Here is a 13,236-nt window from a genome sequence, read left to right as displayed (position 1 = left end):
CATCCCCATTTAATCCTTTTGGCCAAGCAATGGCACAGCAGCCCCACACTGCTCCATTTCCCAGGCTCCCTCCCTCTGTCCTGTTCCCATGTCTTTCCAAGCCCTCAGTCTCTCCCCTCCAGGGCTCCTGCAGATTCATTGTGAATTTTGGCAGCACTGTCTCTGACCTTGGCTCTCTCCCTCCTCTTTGCTCCTGCACTGGCAGCATAAATCTTGGTTGTCTCCATCTCTCCTTCCCTCCGTGCCAGAGCCCTGGGGATGGAGCAGCCTTTGCCAGCCCCCAGCCGGATCAGGAATGGGCTGGGGAAAGCTTTGGGATGGAGGTCATCACCCCTCTCCCATGTGGGACCCAGAGGCAACGACATGTGTAGGATGCATCCCTTCACTTCATCCATCGCAGGCATCCTCTCAAGTGGGATCAGGATGCAGGAACAGCCCCCTAAGCAACGTTCCTCTTGTTTCCAGGGGTTTTGGTGATGCCATAGGTAGTCCCAGTGCCGGCACACTGTGTGTTCACATACATGTGCCCGCCTGCTCTAGATCCATCTTTTCCTGCTGATTTGGGACAATCTGTGTCCCGTGACCTACTTGTCTCCAAGCATCTCCTGCCTTCCCGCGGAGTGGGCTGGCACCAAAGCATCTCGGAATGTGGTTAACGTGTCGGGATGCACTCACAGTTATTTTTAATTCTGCTTTTTTCTCGGCCCACTTCTGGATGCATCCCTAGGGATGCTGTGCTGGGAAGCATCCGCCTTTCCACCCAGGGCAGCGGGAGGGGATGGGAGCAGCACACACAGCCTGCACTGCCAAGATCAGAACTAACCAAATCCCGTGTATCCCTGCCCTGCCATGGCACAAGGTGATGGGAGACCCCAGCCCACCCCACAGCCCCCTACCCTGCTGCAGTGCAGGGACTGGAGGCATTGAGGGTTGGTCCCCCCTGCACCCCGAGCTCATCACCCAGCACCAGCATCACCCCGGGTAATAGCGGGTGAGCTTGTGAAGGCGCTGTAGGCTCCTGAATGTGCTGAAGGGACCGTCAATGTGATGGACAAATCTTCCTGACAGCTCTCAGCAGCAATCTCTCAGGGTTTACATCTACCATCTGCAGGCACCGCTCCAAAGGTGGGAATAGCACATGTCCTGATAACAAACCAGCTCAGAACGTGCTGCTGCCAGCGGGGGCTGTGGGGCTCGGGCTGGGTCCGGTGTGGGTTGGGAGCAGCGGGTACCAACACCGGTGCTGTGTGAGAAATGGAATAAGTGCTGGTGAGAGGTGGGGTGATGGGGGCTCTGTGCTGTGGGACTATGGTGGGACAGTGGGGATGGCTCTGGGCAGCCAGCACCTCCATGGGCTGCTCTGGAGTGTCTCATGCACAGCCCAAGCCCAGGTCAAGCCCTGGATCCCCAGGGATTTGGGGCAGGCTGGCTCCTTGCAGGGACTCCTGGCTGGGCTGGACCTCTCCCTGCTGCATTCAGGGCTGGGGGACCTCAGGACACGATCCCAGTGTCCCCAGCTCTGCCCTTGGTCCCCAATGGGGACAGCTGCTCGTGGAGTGCCCACCCAGCACCACTGGGAGCATCCCATGGTCTCCCCTATGCAAAGCCCACCTTGCTGCTCCATCCCCTCCATCCGTGCCCTCCCCACGCATCCCCCCCACCCCGAGGACCCCACGGAGGGTCCCGGTGCTGTCGGGGGGTGCCTTTGTCGCGGGCAGGGTGTGCACAGCCGGTGCCGGTACCGCGGGCGTGTGTGTGTGTGTGAGTGCCCCCCGGGGCAGCCCGTTGTACGTGTGTGTGTGTGTGTGTGTGTGCGTGTGCGGGCGGCGGCGGAGCGAGCCCTGGGGACCGGCAGCTCGGGGCACCGGCGGCGCCGGCACCGGGGGTAGGCAGCCCGGCACGGGGCGGGGGGGGGGCACCGGCGAGGAGGGCAGAGCCAGGCGGGACCGGAGGAGCGGGAGCGGGGCTCGGTGCGGGGAGCGGCGGGTGCGGGTACAGGGGAGGTTGGGAGCGCTCCGGGCAACCGGCGAGGAGGGAGAGCCCGACACGGGGTGCCCGGTTCGGGGCGGTGGGCTGCTCGGTGGGAGCCCGGTTCGGGGAGGGAGAGACCGAGGGAGGGACGATCCGGTTCGGGGAGGCAGGTGCCGGGTCCAGGGAAGGGGAGCAGCGCGGCGCTGAGACCCGGGTGCGGCGAGCAGGGACCCGTATCCGGTGGGCAGCGCCGTTTGGGGACCCGCGGCTGGGTTGGCAGCCGGGTCTGGTGTCCCGGCTCCGGTTCCGGGAGGGGGGGGAGCGGGGTTCCGGGTCGGGGGGGGAACAACGCGGGCCGGGGGTCGGTTTGCATCCGGCTCCGAGGAGCATCGCGGTGCGGCTCCGCCGCTCACCTCAGCCCGCGCAGGCCGGCGGCGGCTCCATGGCGGCCCCGCGGGCGGCGGAGCTGCGGAGCCCGGGCGAGGCGGCGGCGGCGGCGGCGGGGGGGGCCCCGGCGGGCCCGGGGCTGGCGCTGGCTCTGTGCTGCGCGCTGGGCGGCGCGGCGCTGGTGGTGCTGGCGGGGGCCGTGCCGCGGGCGGCGCGGCCGGACCCGGCGGTACCGGCGCGGCAGATGGAGCGGCTGGAGGAGCGGGCGGCGCGGCTGCGGGCCCGCCTCGACCGCTGCACCGTGGCCGGGCTGGCGCTGCTGGCGCTGGGGGGGCTGCTGCTCGCAGCCCTGCTGCTGGCCGCCGCCGCCGCCCGCCGCCGCGCACGGGCCGCCCGTCGCACCGGGGGCACCTACGGCTCCGTGCGGCTGCGGCTGCGGCGGGTGTCGGCCGAGGGGACGCGGGCGCTGCTGGAGACACAGCTCAGCCCCGCGCAGCAGCCCCCCGAGGGGCCGGGCTCTTAGCACCCGGCGCACCCCGGGGACCCCCAGCCGCAGGCAGGAGCGGGGCTCCCCGACACCGATGCCCTCCGGTGAGGCTTCACCCGCACCCGGCCGCCTTCCTCACCTCCCGGACCCTCCTTGGACGGGGATCCCCTTGGCAGCATCGGAGCGATGCGGTTTTGGGTGCATGGCCCCACCACCAGCACTGGCAATGTGGCCTTTGGACGCCCCACTCGCCTCCCCAGCACCTTCCTGGATGGGGTCCTGCTCACCAGCATCGGCACAACGGCACCTGCGAGATACCTGTGGGATTTCAGTGCCGTGGTTGGTCACGGGCTGGACACAAAGCCAGAGCCGCAGGTGGCTCCTTCCCGGCATCCAGGGCAGCGCTGGCTGCTCCTCTCTGGGATGGAGCTTCCCATTTTCTGCCATCAGTGACCTTTTTTAGCAATAGTTTCCTGTGAACTCTGTGGTGTGGATTTGGCACTTGCACCGCGCTGGGCAGGAGAGGAGGAGGCAGCAAGTGCGACCACCAGCACCCCATCACTCTCCCATTCCGGAGGGTGGGATGAAGGCCAGGACACACCGACACACCGTGCCCAGCATCCCACTCCCACCAGCAGCCCCAGGACGGCCTCCTCAAAATCACAGTGCTCTGCCTGGGGGAGAGAGGACAATTCCCACTGCCTGGAAGCGATGTGGTGGTTCTGTTCCCATTCAGGAGCCTTTGTGCTGATCACAAGGGCCATTGTCTGCAGCCTGAAGGGGAAAATGCATCTCGGGAATTAAACATGAAGCATCATTAAAGCACAATGTTCTGTGGAAAGCAAAATCAGCCCGAGCGGGATGCTGTGAAAGGGAAATGATTATCCCATAGGAAATGCAGGCCCGCGAAAGGGGGTGTCTGTCCTGAGCCGCGGGTTTCATCCAGCCCATAAATTACTCACTTCAAACGTTTCCAGGTGGAGACAAACCTCTCCAGCAGCCCAACACGAGGGGAAAGGTGCTGTTATGTGCGGTGCAATTGTCTGGGCCAGGTTTACGTCAGGGGGATCATTCTCTGCCCCATGTTTTCACATCTGATTCCTCCTGTTGCAGTGAAGGGCCCCACGTCCCTCTCCCCATCACCACATCACCCATCCATGCTCCTCATTTACTGGGGGGTCCTGCAAAACCGTCTCAGCCTCACGCCCGCAGCCCTGGCACCCAGGCACCTTTCCCTGGGATTAAGGCACGTATGGGGTGAGATGTGGGTGGCTGTGCTCCAGTGTTCCCCTTTCCCCATGGACCCTTGAGCAGAGCCTGGAGCATCAAATAAAGAGCCCAAGCAGAGCAGGGGGAGCAAAGGCCATCGTGGTTGTCACTGAGGGGTGATCCTGGGGCATGGGGACACAGGAGTGAGGAAGGGGATGAAGGAGAGGAAGGGGAGGAAGGCTCTTGTGCAGAGTCTGCCCAGGGAGCCCTGTGTTCAGCAGGAGGCTGCCCTGGGAAGGCAGAACTCCCTCCTGCACCTCTCTTGTGAGCCTGGAGTAGACAATAAAGCCGTTAGATGGAGAAACCCTCAATGTTGTCACTTCATGTAAGGTGTTAGGGTCTCTGCAGGAAGCAAGGCTGAGCCTCGGCGGAGGTTACAGCTGCTGAGCACAAGAGATGCTCCCAGGGATCAGAGCAGGAGGCAGCTCAGGACACGCTGCGGGAGGGAGCTGCCATCGCTGCGCTGTCCCTCGAGGAGCTGCAGGACTGGGGGAAGCCTCTGGGCTGACGGAGATGTGTTTAAGGGGAATGAGCTGTGTCGAGGAGTGCCATTAAAGAAGTTCCCCATCAAGACTCCAGAACTGGGACGTGATTTTGCACAGAGATCCCCCGGGATGAATGGGAGGGTGGCTGCAGTGGTGGGACACGGATGCTGCGATGTGCATCCTCCCTGCACTGGCCTGGCCAGCCCTTTGTGGCTGGGGAAGAGCAGTGTAGTCAGCTTGAGGCACTGCCCCGTGATGGTTCATGTGCAGGGGGGTATTTAGGAAGCAATCAAATATATTCCAGGATGGTGGGAAAAATCCAGCTGGGAAAAGCAGGTTGATGCTGCACAGCCTGGGTGGGATGAGGATCACCAGCCTCTCAGTGCGGGGGCATCCAGGGCTGCACCCACCCATGGAATAAGGTGGGTGCATCAGAGGCAGCTCCAAGGTACCCCAGAAGTGTCCCTGATGGGAGAGTGCCTCAAATCCATACTTGCCACTTCGGGATCCTCTGGGAGAAGCTGGTTTTGCCAGAGGAGGCAGGAAGGGCCCTGGGGAAGAGCAGGCACAGGTCACCCTGACACCATGGGGATGGGCAGCATGGCCACAGTGAGAGGCACCAGGCTGGCAATGCCACTGCACCAGCCATGGGGTACAGCACAAGGGCAGGCGGGTGGCCGCAGCATGTCCTTGTCCCCCCACTCAGCTCCAGGGGTTTGGGGTATCTCTGCTTGTGCCCTGGTGAGCAAAGAGGGAACATCCCAGCGCCTTCCCCAGTCCCGCACAATGGGAGCTGCTTTGTTTTCCATCTGTGCAATCCACACAGTTCCGGTACACAGGATCCCGGGGATGGAGCATCATCTGTGGGCAATGAGCAGCTCCAGGGCTCTGCGGTTGGGAGCGCCGGGCCGGGCTGGCAGATGGCCTGAAGGGCTCTCCGGGGATCCCAAGCCATTCCCAATAATCCAATGTCTTTCTTCAAACGTGACATTGGAAGTGTCTCTCCGGGGCTGCGGGAGGAGGGAGGCTTGTGCCTGTGCCAGGAGCACACACACAGCCCCTCGTGCTCCCCATAGTAATAACTGGAGGTGTGTGCTGCTGGATGTGCTCCCCTGCATGCTAATGCCGCTGCCACTTGGGTTAGCAGCAGCCGTGCCAGGGTCCCTGCTGCTGCCAGGATATGGGGCCCTTGCAGCCACCACGGTACAAGCCTACAGCAGGGGAATGAGGTCTGTGTCCAGCCCTGCAACGGAGCAAGGAATTAGTTTGGGATCAAGGGCTCCTAAGAGCCACCTCTGCCATGCTCTGGGCAGCTCCACAGTGGCCTTTTGGTGTGAGCTGAGCCAGTTGCAGGGACAGCCTTGTTCCCACTGCCCTCTGGTCCAGAGAGCAGGATCCTCACCTCCTTACATCCATCCTCTCCTGAGAGCGGATGCAGCAGCACTGGGAGCCCTGAGGCTCAGGCACTGGCAGCGGGCACAGCTCAATGCCAAGCTCAGCTCAATGCCAGGCACTTAGCCCCTCGAAGCCCCTCTCCTTCCCCACCTGGCCCCGCAGCTGCACATCAGGGCCCCGCTGGGGCCGAGGCTGCAGACAAAGGGCTGTTTATCAGCCCCGTGCAGCCGCTCCCCGCTCTGCCTGCTCTAATTGGCCCCATCAGAGCCGCTGCCGCCTCAGAGGTGGCAGAACATGATGAATGCAGGCAGAGAGCAGCCGCCTCCTGCTGAGAGGAGCCCCCTGATAAGGCCAAAGCTGTTTCCTCGCCCCAAGCCTCTCTGAACGAGGCTGGGGGTGGGCAAAGCATTGGATGGGTCAGGCTGCCCCACGCGCCAGAGGGGATGTGCAGGAGCGATGCCCTCAGCGAGCACTGGGTCTCTCTTCCATTCCCACCCAAGCTCTGGTCATGGGCATTGCCTGCTGCCCATCTGTGGGTTGAGCTGGGCACTGAAGACCCCAAGGATGCGCAGCAGGGCCGGGACTGGGCTCAAAACCAGCTTCTGTGAACAGGGGTCCATGCACAAGCCCTAGGTAGACACAAGGGATGCTCCAGCATCCCTCAGTGCCTTATTTCTACAGCCCATCCTCCCTGCTCCTACCTGTGTCCAGCCCAGGGCTGCACAGCCCATTAACAGCTTTAGAAGCTGCATTTGTAGGCAAAGGGGTTGTAAAAGGGAAAATGCCTTTGGGAAGAGAAGAGACCAACAAAGGGATCACTTCCCCTTCTATCCCTGCCAGCACGGGCGAGCACAGCGTGTGACAGCATCCAACACCCCAGAGAGGCAGGTACCACACGGAGCTCAGCAGAGCCAAGGCTGGGCTGGGCTGGGCTCCAGTTTGTGTTCTTCACACGGTCACATCACCCTGGCAAAGCTCTGCTGCTCAGGGGGAGGCACAAAGCAGGTTCCCAACCTGCTGGGAGGGCAGGCCCAGGCTGGGCACAGCACTGGGACAAGCTGACACGTGTATTGGTGCTTTTTATTTCTGCCTCATGAGCATCCTTACAAGAGATCAAACACAAGAAACTGCATGAACCCGAGGGCTGCAGCCCCAAACTGAGCTGACCTGGGGGAGGGTTCCACATGGAGGAGCCTGAGCCTCCCAGAGCTCACCCCTTCTCCCCGAGCTGCCTGGCAGAGCTCAGCCAGGCAGAGCTGCACCAGCCCCTCGCGATGGGACTGCTGGTGAGGAAATGGTCTCTAAAACCTCTTCTGCAAAGCAAATCCTGCAGCTGAGCGAGCCCCTGGGTGTGTTGCCAGCAAGAACCCAGCCCGATGCTGGGCTCAGCTCTGCTGTACCAAGAGAACCAGCACTGGGTCTGGCCACTTGTGTGGGTACCGAGCACTCCTGCTCCTATCCCAGCCCTGTGTGGTGCCCAGTGGGGGCTTCACCTGCATGCCAGGAATAGAAAACATGGCTGTAGGGGGAGAGGGAGCAATTCTGGGCCAGGAATTCTATTTATATCTCTTCTCATGTACACTAAAGGCTTTGTTCTTTTGAAACCTGCGGGCACGGCCACAGGGAAGCTGATCTCAGCCCCACGGCTCAGGCTTTCTTACCTTTCACTTGGATGAGCAAGAGAGAAACCATCTCTGCATGGAGAACCCACCTTCAGCAAAGCCACTGCAGCTCCCCCCTCAGCACTGACTCACAGCAGCAAAAGCAGTGCCCCCCCAGAGGAGCAGCAGCAGAAGCCCCACAGCACCCAGGCCCTTCTCAAGCGCTGCACCCAGCGCTGGCAGCACTGCATCAGCTGGGCACCCTGCGAGGAGCAAGGAAAGCAATGGATCTACTGCCTCCTCCTCTGTTCTGCACACAGGGAAACCTTTATGGCTGCTCTGACACACGGGAATGTAGCTCCAAATGGGGAGAAGGGAAACGCTGCTGAGAAGATCCACCAAACGGGGAGCGAGTTGGAGGAAGTGCCCCGGCCTCCCAGGAGCCTGCTCTGGCCACAGCCATGAGGAGCCAAGGGGTGACCCCTCACATGAACATGTCATCATAGCCCGGAGGGGGAAGGTGGTCGGGATCTGGTCTGGAAAGAAATGCAGAGCAGAGTGAGAGCTTGGTCCCACAGCACCAGGGATGAGCCAGGAGCTCCAGGGCAGCCCAGAGAGCAGGATGGGGATGCCAGGCATAGCCAAGTACCTACCCGGATCTGCCAGCCCCTAACGGGCCGAAGGGATCGAATCTGGCTCCGGGTGGGACTGCCCCTGGGGGGAGCCGGCCTGGGATGCCTGACGATGGGTCAATGCCGGGCTGTGGGAAGCCAGACCGGAGAGGATCCATGATCATTCCCCCACTCTGACGTCTGGGGAGAGGAAAGGCAGAGAAAGAGATGAGATGGGCACCGGTGAGATAGGAGCAAAGCGTGTCCCTGTGCCAAAGCTCTGCTGCAGGAATGCTGAGCACAGCAACACGGGGTTAAGCTGACACATGGCATGTGGGAAGGAAAACAGCCCTAACCCACTGCAACAAGGGCCACAGAGGCTGCTGTCTGTGACAGGCATGGACCTAAATACATCCTACCCTGCTCCTGCCCGGGGTTATCACAGCCTTGCAGATGCGCCTGCACAACGCCACAACACTAGGACAGTGCCAGGATGCAAATCATCATCATCATCATCACACTAAGCTGGGAGTCTGTCTGCAGAGCGTGTACCCAAGCCAAGGTACCACCAAACACCCAGGTCCATGGTGCCGGAGTACCCCAAAGCCCAGATGCCAACAACAGCCCTCACAGCCAATGCCAAAACACTCAGAGAAGCAGTGAGGTAGCTTCCCTCTTCCCCCCCAGTTCCTGCAAGGAACCATCTGGGGCATCAGCAACGGCTGGAGAGTCCCGGGGAGCTGCTGACCGTTCCCTATGGGAAGTGCCGGCCCTGCTGGCCTTGCTGCTGGCCCATGTGCCCGTGCCCGCTCTGCTCTCCAGGGGGAGCAGCGCATCCTGCCCTGTTCGGTGTCGCAAGAGCCAGGGCTCCTCCAAAGCGCTGCCTGGAAGTCATTTGCTGCCCACGGTGTCTGCTCGGAGCTGCCCCATGCTGGGAGTGCCATTCCTCACGGCTGGCTTTGTGCAAGCTCAGCTGGAGCCTCTGGACGCCGCTGCCATCATACAAGTCATTAACAATGGTGCTAATGAGTTCCATTAGGCCAGGCTGGCTGCCCAGAGCACCCCCGGGCCAGCCCAGCCCCACCAGCCTCTGCCTGCAGTCTGGGTCTCCAGCGCGGCGCTGGCAGGTGCCAGTGCCCAAATCTGCTTCTATTTACACCAAAACTTCTGAGGAGGGGCTGGAGGCAGCGAGAGAAGCAGGGAACCACCCCCCGACCCCCCCTCCCCGTGCTCTCAGGTTCCCCTGCAGCCACCCAGGCTCCAGGCCTCTCCTTCCAGGCAGGATGTTTTCAGCTGGCTCTTCCCAGCCAAACCCATGGAAAACCAAGTCTTGCAAGAGGGGAAAAATGCCATTCCCACAGGAGAGGGGTTCCAAGGACACCCTTGGGCCATGGGACACACTGCAGCAACTCCAAGGGCTGTCTTTTTGTCTGGCTTCTGTGCTTTTAACTGGAATGGAAGATGAGAGGCTCTCCTTGCCTGAGCAAACCAGAGACTGAGGGATGTGTCTGTGAAGTGCAGTGCCTCAGAGAGCCAGGAGGCTCACAATCAGGACCTGTGGGCTCAGCTTTAAGCCTCCCCTTCTCCAGGCTGCTGGGCTGTAGACACAGCAGCTGGTACCATTTTAAATTAGGGGCTTACATTCCCTTAATGATGCATTCAGCTTTGATTTACTGGAGGAATTACTACGTGTTAAATGAATACAAGCTGATTATTAAACAGACACAGACTGCAACCTATCATGCATGCAAGGGATGGGATCTTATTACGATATTAGAACCATATTGAGCTTTAGCAACCGTCAATTGGTCCCTTGCAATTTGTACTCAGCAACTGCCCCATCACCATCTGCACTGAAGAGACAATTCACCAGATGCCTGAGCCAGGCGGACTTCAGCTGTGCCAGAGGGCTCCAAACCCCAAGGGCAGAGCTCCCCAGGCACCCAAAGCACAACCTCACCCAACCATACTCACCCTAAAGGGTCCAGATCTTCCCCACCAACAGCAAAGGGGCTCAAGGGGGAAGGCCTGCAACACAGAACACAACAAGACCTTCAGTGGAGGGACTGGAACCAGCAAGACCCTGCGTGAGCAGGCGCTGGGAGCCACCCCATGCCCTGGACACAGCATTCCCTGCTCCAGGGTGCAGCTGGGTGTGCGTGGCAGGCTTGTGGGAAGCTTGAGCTGAAGGGGCCCTGCTGTTCCCACTTCTCCAGGCTGCAGCTGTCTGTGGACACTGGGAATTTCCACGCCAGGGGCTCCCCGGGCTGGGCTGCGCTGAGGTCAGGCTCTCCAGCTCATCCCATCTGGAAGCACAATGCCAGTCCTGCTTCCAGGAGCGCGAGGCCAGCGGGGCAGTGAGCCTGCAGCCAGCTGTCACCTCGCCTTGCCAATCCTGTGTGTGCCAATCCTGTGGTTTCAGAGCTGTACCCAGCTCCAGCCTGTCTGCCCAGGCCTCCCCCCAAGCCGCATCCAGCACCCTGAGAACCAGCACACAGCACTGGGGTTAAAGCAGCAGGAGGTGACACGCAAGGAAGAAGCCATGGATGGTCCCCAGGAGATGGCAGAGCCACCCCAGTGTCTGTGACTTCACTACAACTTGCGGGGAGAGCATTCAGCCAACGAGGCTGAAACCAGCTGGATGCTCCTCACCCCACATGTGCAGAACAGGGAGCGGAGGGGCGGCCTGCAGAGCTGTGCCAGGACCATGTCCCACCTAACACAGGACCATCAGCAGCCTCACTCACCGGGTCGGGGCTCTCATTCCTGCTGGGCGATGGGGAGGGATCCTGAGGGGGTCGTAACCCCGGGGTGAGTCAGGATCCTTCTTCTCAGGCTCCTTCTTGGCCTTTTCTGTGGGGGCCCCGAGGGGAGCGATGATGCCCGAAGCAATCCTTGTCCTCAGCTCCTCCGTGTTCCTGTACACCCTGCAGGGAGGAGGCAGGACAGGCTGGTAGTGCTCCGGAAACGAAAGAGCTGGGCTGGGCTGGGCTGGTCCATGGTCCCACTGTCCCTACCAGCAGCACAGAGGGAGGCAGTGAGGGAGCTCTGGCTGCACTGCAGGGCTGGCCGGCCTGCCCCTGGGTTTGTACTGGGGAGAAAAGCCCTCCAGGCTCCTCCTAACCCTACCTCTGCCCCCCCTCCCCACGCTGTGGGACTTTTCTCCTGCAGAGAATACCAGGGAAGGGAGACTACCTGTGGAAATCCTCCAGGTGCTCTGGGTCGATGTAGTCGGCCACTGCCAAGGTCACATCTGCCACCTTCTGAGAACCTTTGTCCTGGCAAAAGACAGGGAAAGCACAGAGTAAGCAGCTTGGCAGAGCTGGGAATGAGTCCTGGGCTGGGAAAGGGGCAGAAAAGGAGCAGCTCCTGGGCAAGGCAAACCGCATCACTGCCCTGATGTGCCTGACCAGCATCACACTGCGCCACATCCGCAGCTGCACCATCAAGCCCTAACACCCTGTGCGTCTGCTCCCTCCCAGGGGACAAACACCACTGCAAGGGACAGCAAATAACAATGACGGGAACAGACCCTGCTGTTGTTTGCAGCCGCTGCTCCCCAAGGAGCCCGAACCCGCAGGGCCCGGCGCGGGCGCTCACCATGGCGTTGAGGATCATGCTGTCCTCCACCATGATGGCTTTCAGCAGCAGCTCACGGGCATCGTCCGTGGACTTGTAGCGCAGGGTATACAGCTCCTTGTTGGCTTCCCAGCCAGCGGGCAACAGCTCCGACTTCCTTTCATCAGGACCTGGCTGCAATAGAACAGAGGAGCTGCTGGGACCCTGCCCATGCGCCCAGCACAGGGCAGGGCAGGGGGGGTCTGGTTTGGCTGCACAGAGAGATCCAGGAGGGGATCGTTCAGAGCCCACCAGGTTTTAACAGCAGGAACAGGCCTTTATTTCCTATGGGCTGGCCCTGCCTTCCTGCCAGCCTCCTTGTGCTGCAACAGAACCAACCTTTGCTGGGCAGGAAAAGGCAACAAGGACCCTGCACCACACTGCAGGTGGACACCACCACACCCTCCCCCAGCACTGGGACCCCACCGGGTACCACATTCCCTCCCCAGCTCTGCACTGAACCCCCTTTTGGTTATGGGGCTCCCCCCCAGCACCACCCTGACCCCATCACGTCCAGGACCTCCAGCACCGGGACCCCCTCAGCCCCCAGCAGCACTGAAGCCCCTCAGACCCCGCACGGGGCCCGGGTACTCCCGGCACCCGCGGCACCGCACGCCCGCCCCCCCCCACCCCGGGCAGCGGCCGCCGGGCTCGGCCGCGCGGCGCCGGCGAACAGCGTTAGGAAAGGCCGGGGATCATCCGCGGCCTACCCAGCGGAGGGCGGCCCTACCTGGTCGCCGGCGCCGAGGCAGCGGTAGCCGTGCCGGACCAGCTCCCAATGGACGCCGCAGAGCAGCGCGTCCTGCGGGCTGGAGATGGCGGCTCTGGCCGAGGCGTAGAGCAACTCCAGCCCCGCCATGGCCGCGCCGGGCCCGGGCGGGAGCAGCGAGCGGGGCGGGCCGGGGCGGAGCCGGGCCGGGCCTCACTAGAGGGCCCCCGTCCGCTGCGCAAGGCCCGGGGCCGAGCGGGGCTGCCCCGGTGGAGCTCGGGCTCTCAGCCTCCTGCCCCGGCTCTCGCCCCGCAGCTATAAACGTGTTGGAGGTTATAAACGCGTGTGCGGCCATAGCGAGCCTGCCCCCCGCGACCATGAGGACTAAAGCACCCAGCGATGCGTTCGTTTCCTTCCTTCCGCTGCTTTCCCTGCGCTGCAGCGTTGTGACCCCTAAATCGTGTTCAATTGCACTGAAAGGGGGCTCATTTCCCTGCACCGGAGGCTGGGAGGCCTGGCGGGACGCTGGGGCTGGGTAACGCCGTCCTCGTCTGCCGCTTTCCCCACGCGGCTCCTCGGGGATGCTCGTCTTGACTTCATTACGTGTTAATTAATGAACTCGCACGGCCGCGCTTCCCGTTTCCCCCCTCGAGCAGCCGGTGGTGCTGAACCGCAGCCTGGCAGAGCCCCATGGCAGCACGGA

General features: G+C 61.9%; 1 protein-coding gene across 1 annotated transcript; it reads right to left on the bottom strand.

The window, feature by feature from the left end:
• Positions 1-7,898: 7,898 nt before the first annotated feature.
• PSMF1 (proteasome inhibitor subunit 1) lies at positions 7,899-12,759 on the bottom strand. The gene is made up of 7 exons (XM_062628311.1): positions 12,555-12,759; positions 11,807-11,959; positions 11,402-11,484; positions 10,954-11,133; positions 10,181-10,234; positions 8,249-8,407; positions 7,899-8,131 (listed from the first exon to the last, which is right to left on the bottom strand). The coding sequence occupies exons 1-7, from the start codon at positions 12,681-12,683 to the stop codon at positions 8,080-8,082; spliced, it is 810 nt and encodes a 269-aa protein (XP_062484295.1). The 5' UTR covers positions 12,684-12,759; the 3' UTR covers positions 7,899-8,079.
• Between the last annotated feature and the right edge of the window lie 477 nt (positions 12,760-13,236).

The sequence above is a fragment of the Pezoporus occidentalis genome, unplaced genomic scaffold (genome assembly GCF_034315485.1).
Source record: "Pezoporus occidentalis ecotype Australia unplaced genomic scaffold, CSIRO_AGI_Poc_V1 ctg313, whole genome shotgun sequence".
NCBI lineage: Eukaryota > Metazoa > Chordata > Aves > Psittaciformes > Psittacidae > Pezoporus > Pezoporus occidentalis.
Note: the sequence above shows the minus strand (reverse complement) of the source record. Positions and strands in the feature narration are given on the sequence as shown.

Excerpts from the sequence above, each read along its gene's own strand:
- PSMF1 (XM_062628311.1), bottom strand. The coding sequence starts at position 12,683 with ATGGCGGGGCTGGAGTTGCTCTACGCCTCGGCCAGAGCCGCCATCTCC. Across the intron at positions 10,235-10,953 it reads GGAATGAGAGCCCCGACCCG|GCCTTCCCCCTTGAGCCCCT; the intron begins GTGAGTGAGGCT and ends TCTGTGTTGCAG. Across the intron at positions 8,132-8,248 it reads TTAGGGGCTGGCAGATCCGG|ACCAGATCCCGACCACCTTC; the intron begins GTAGGTACTTGG and ends ATTTCTTTCCAG.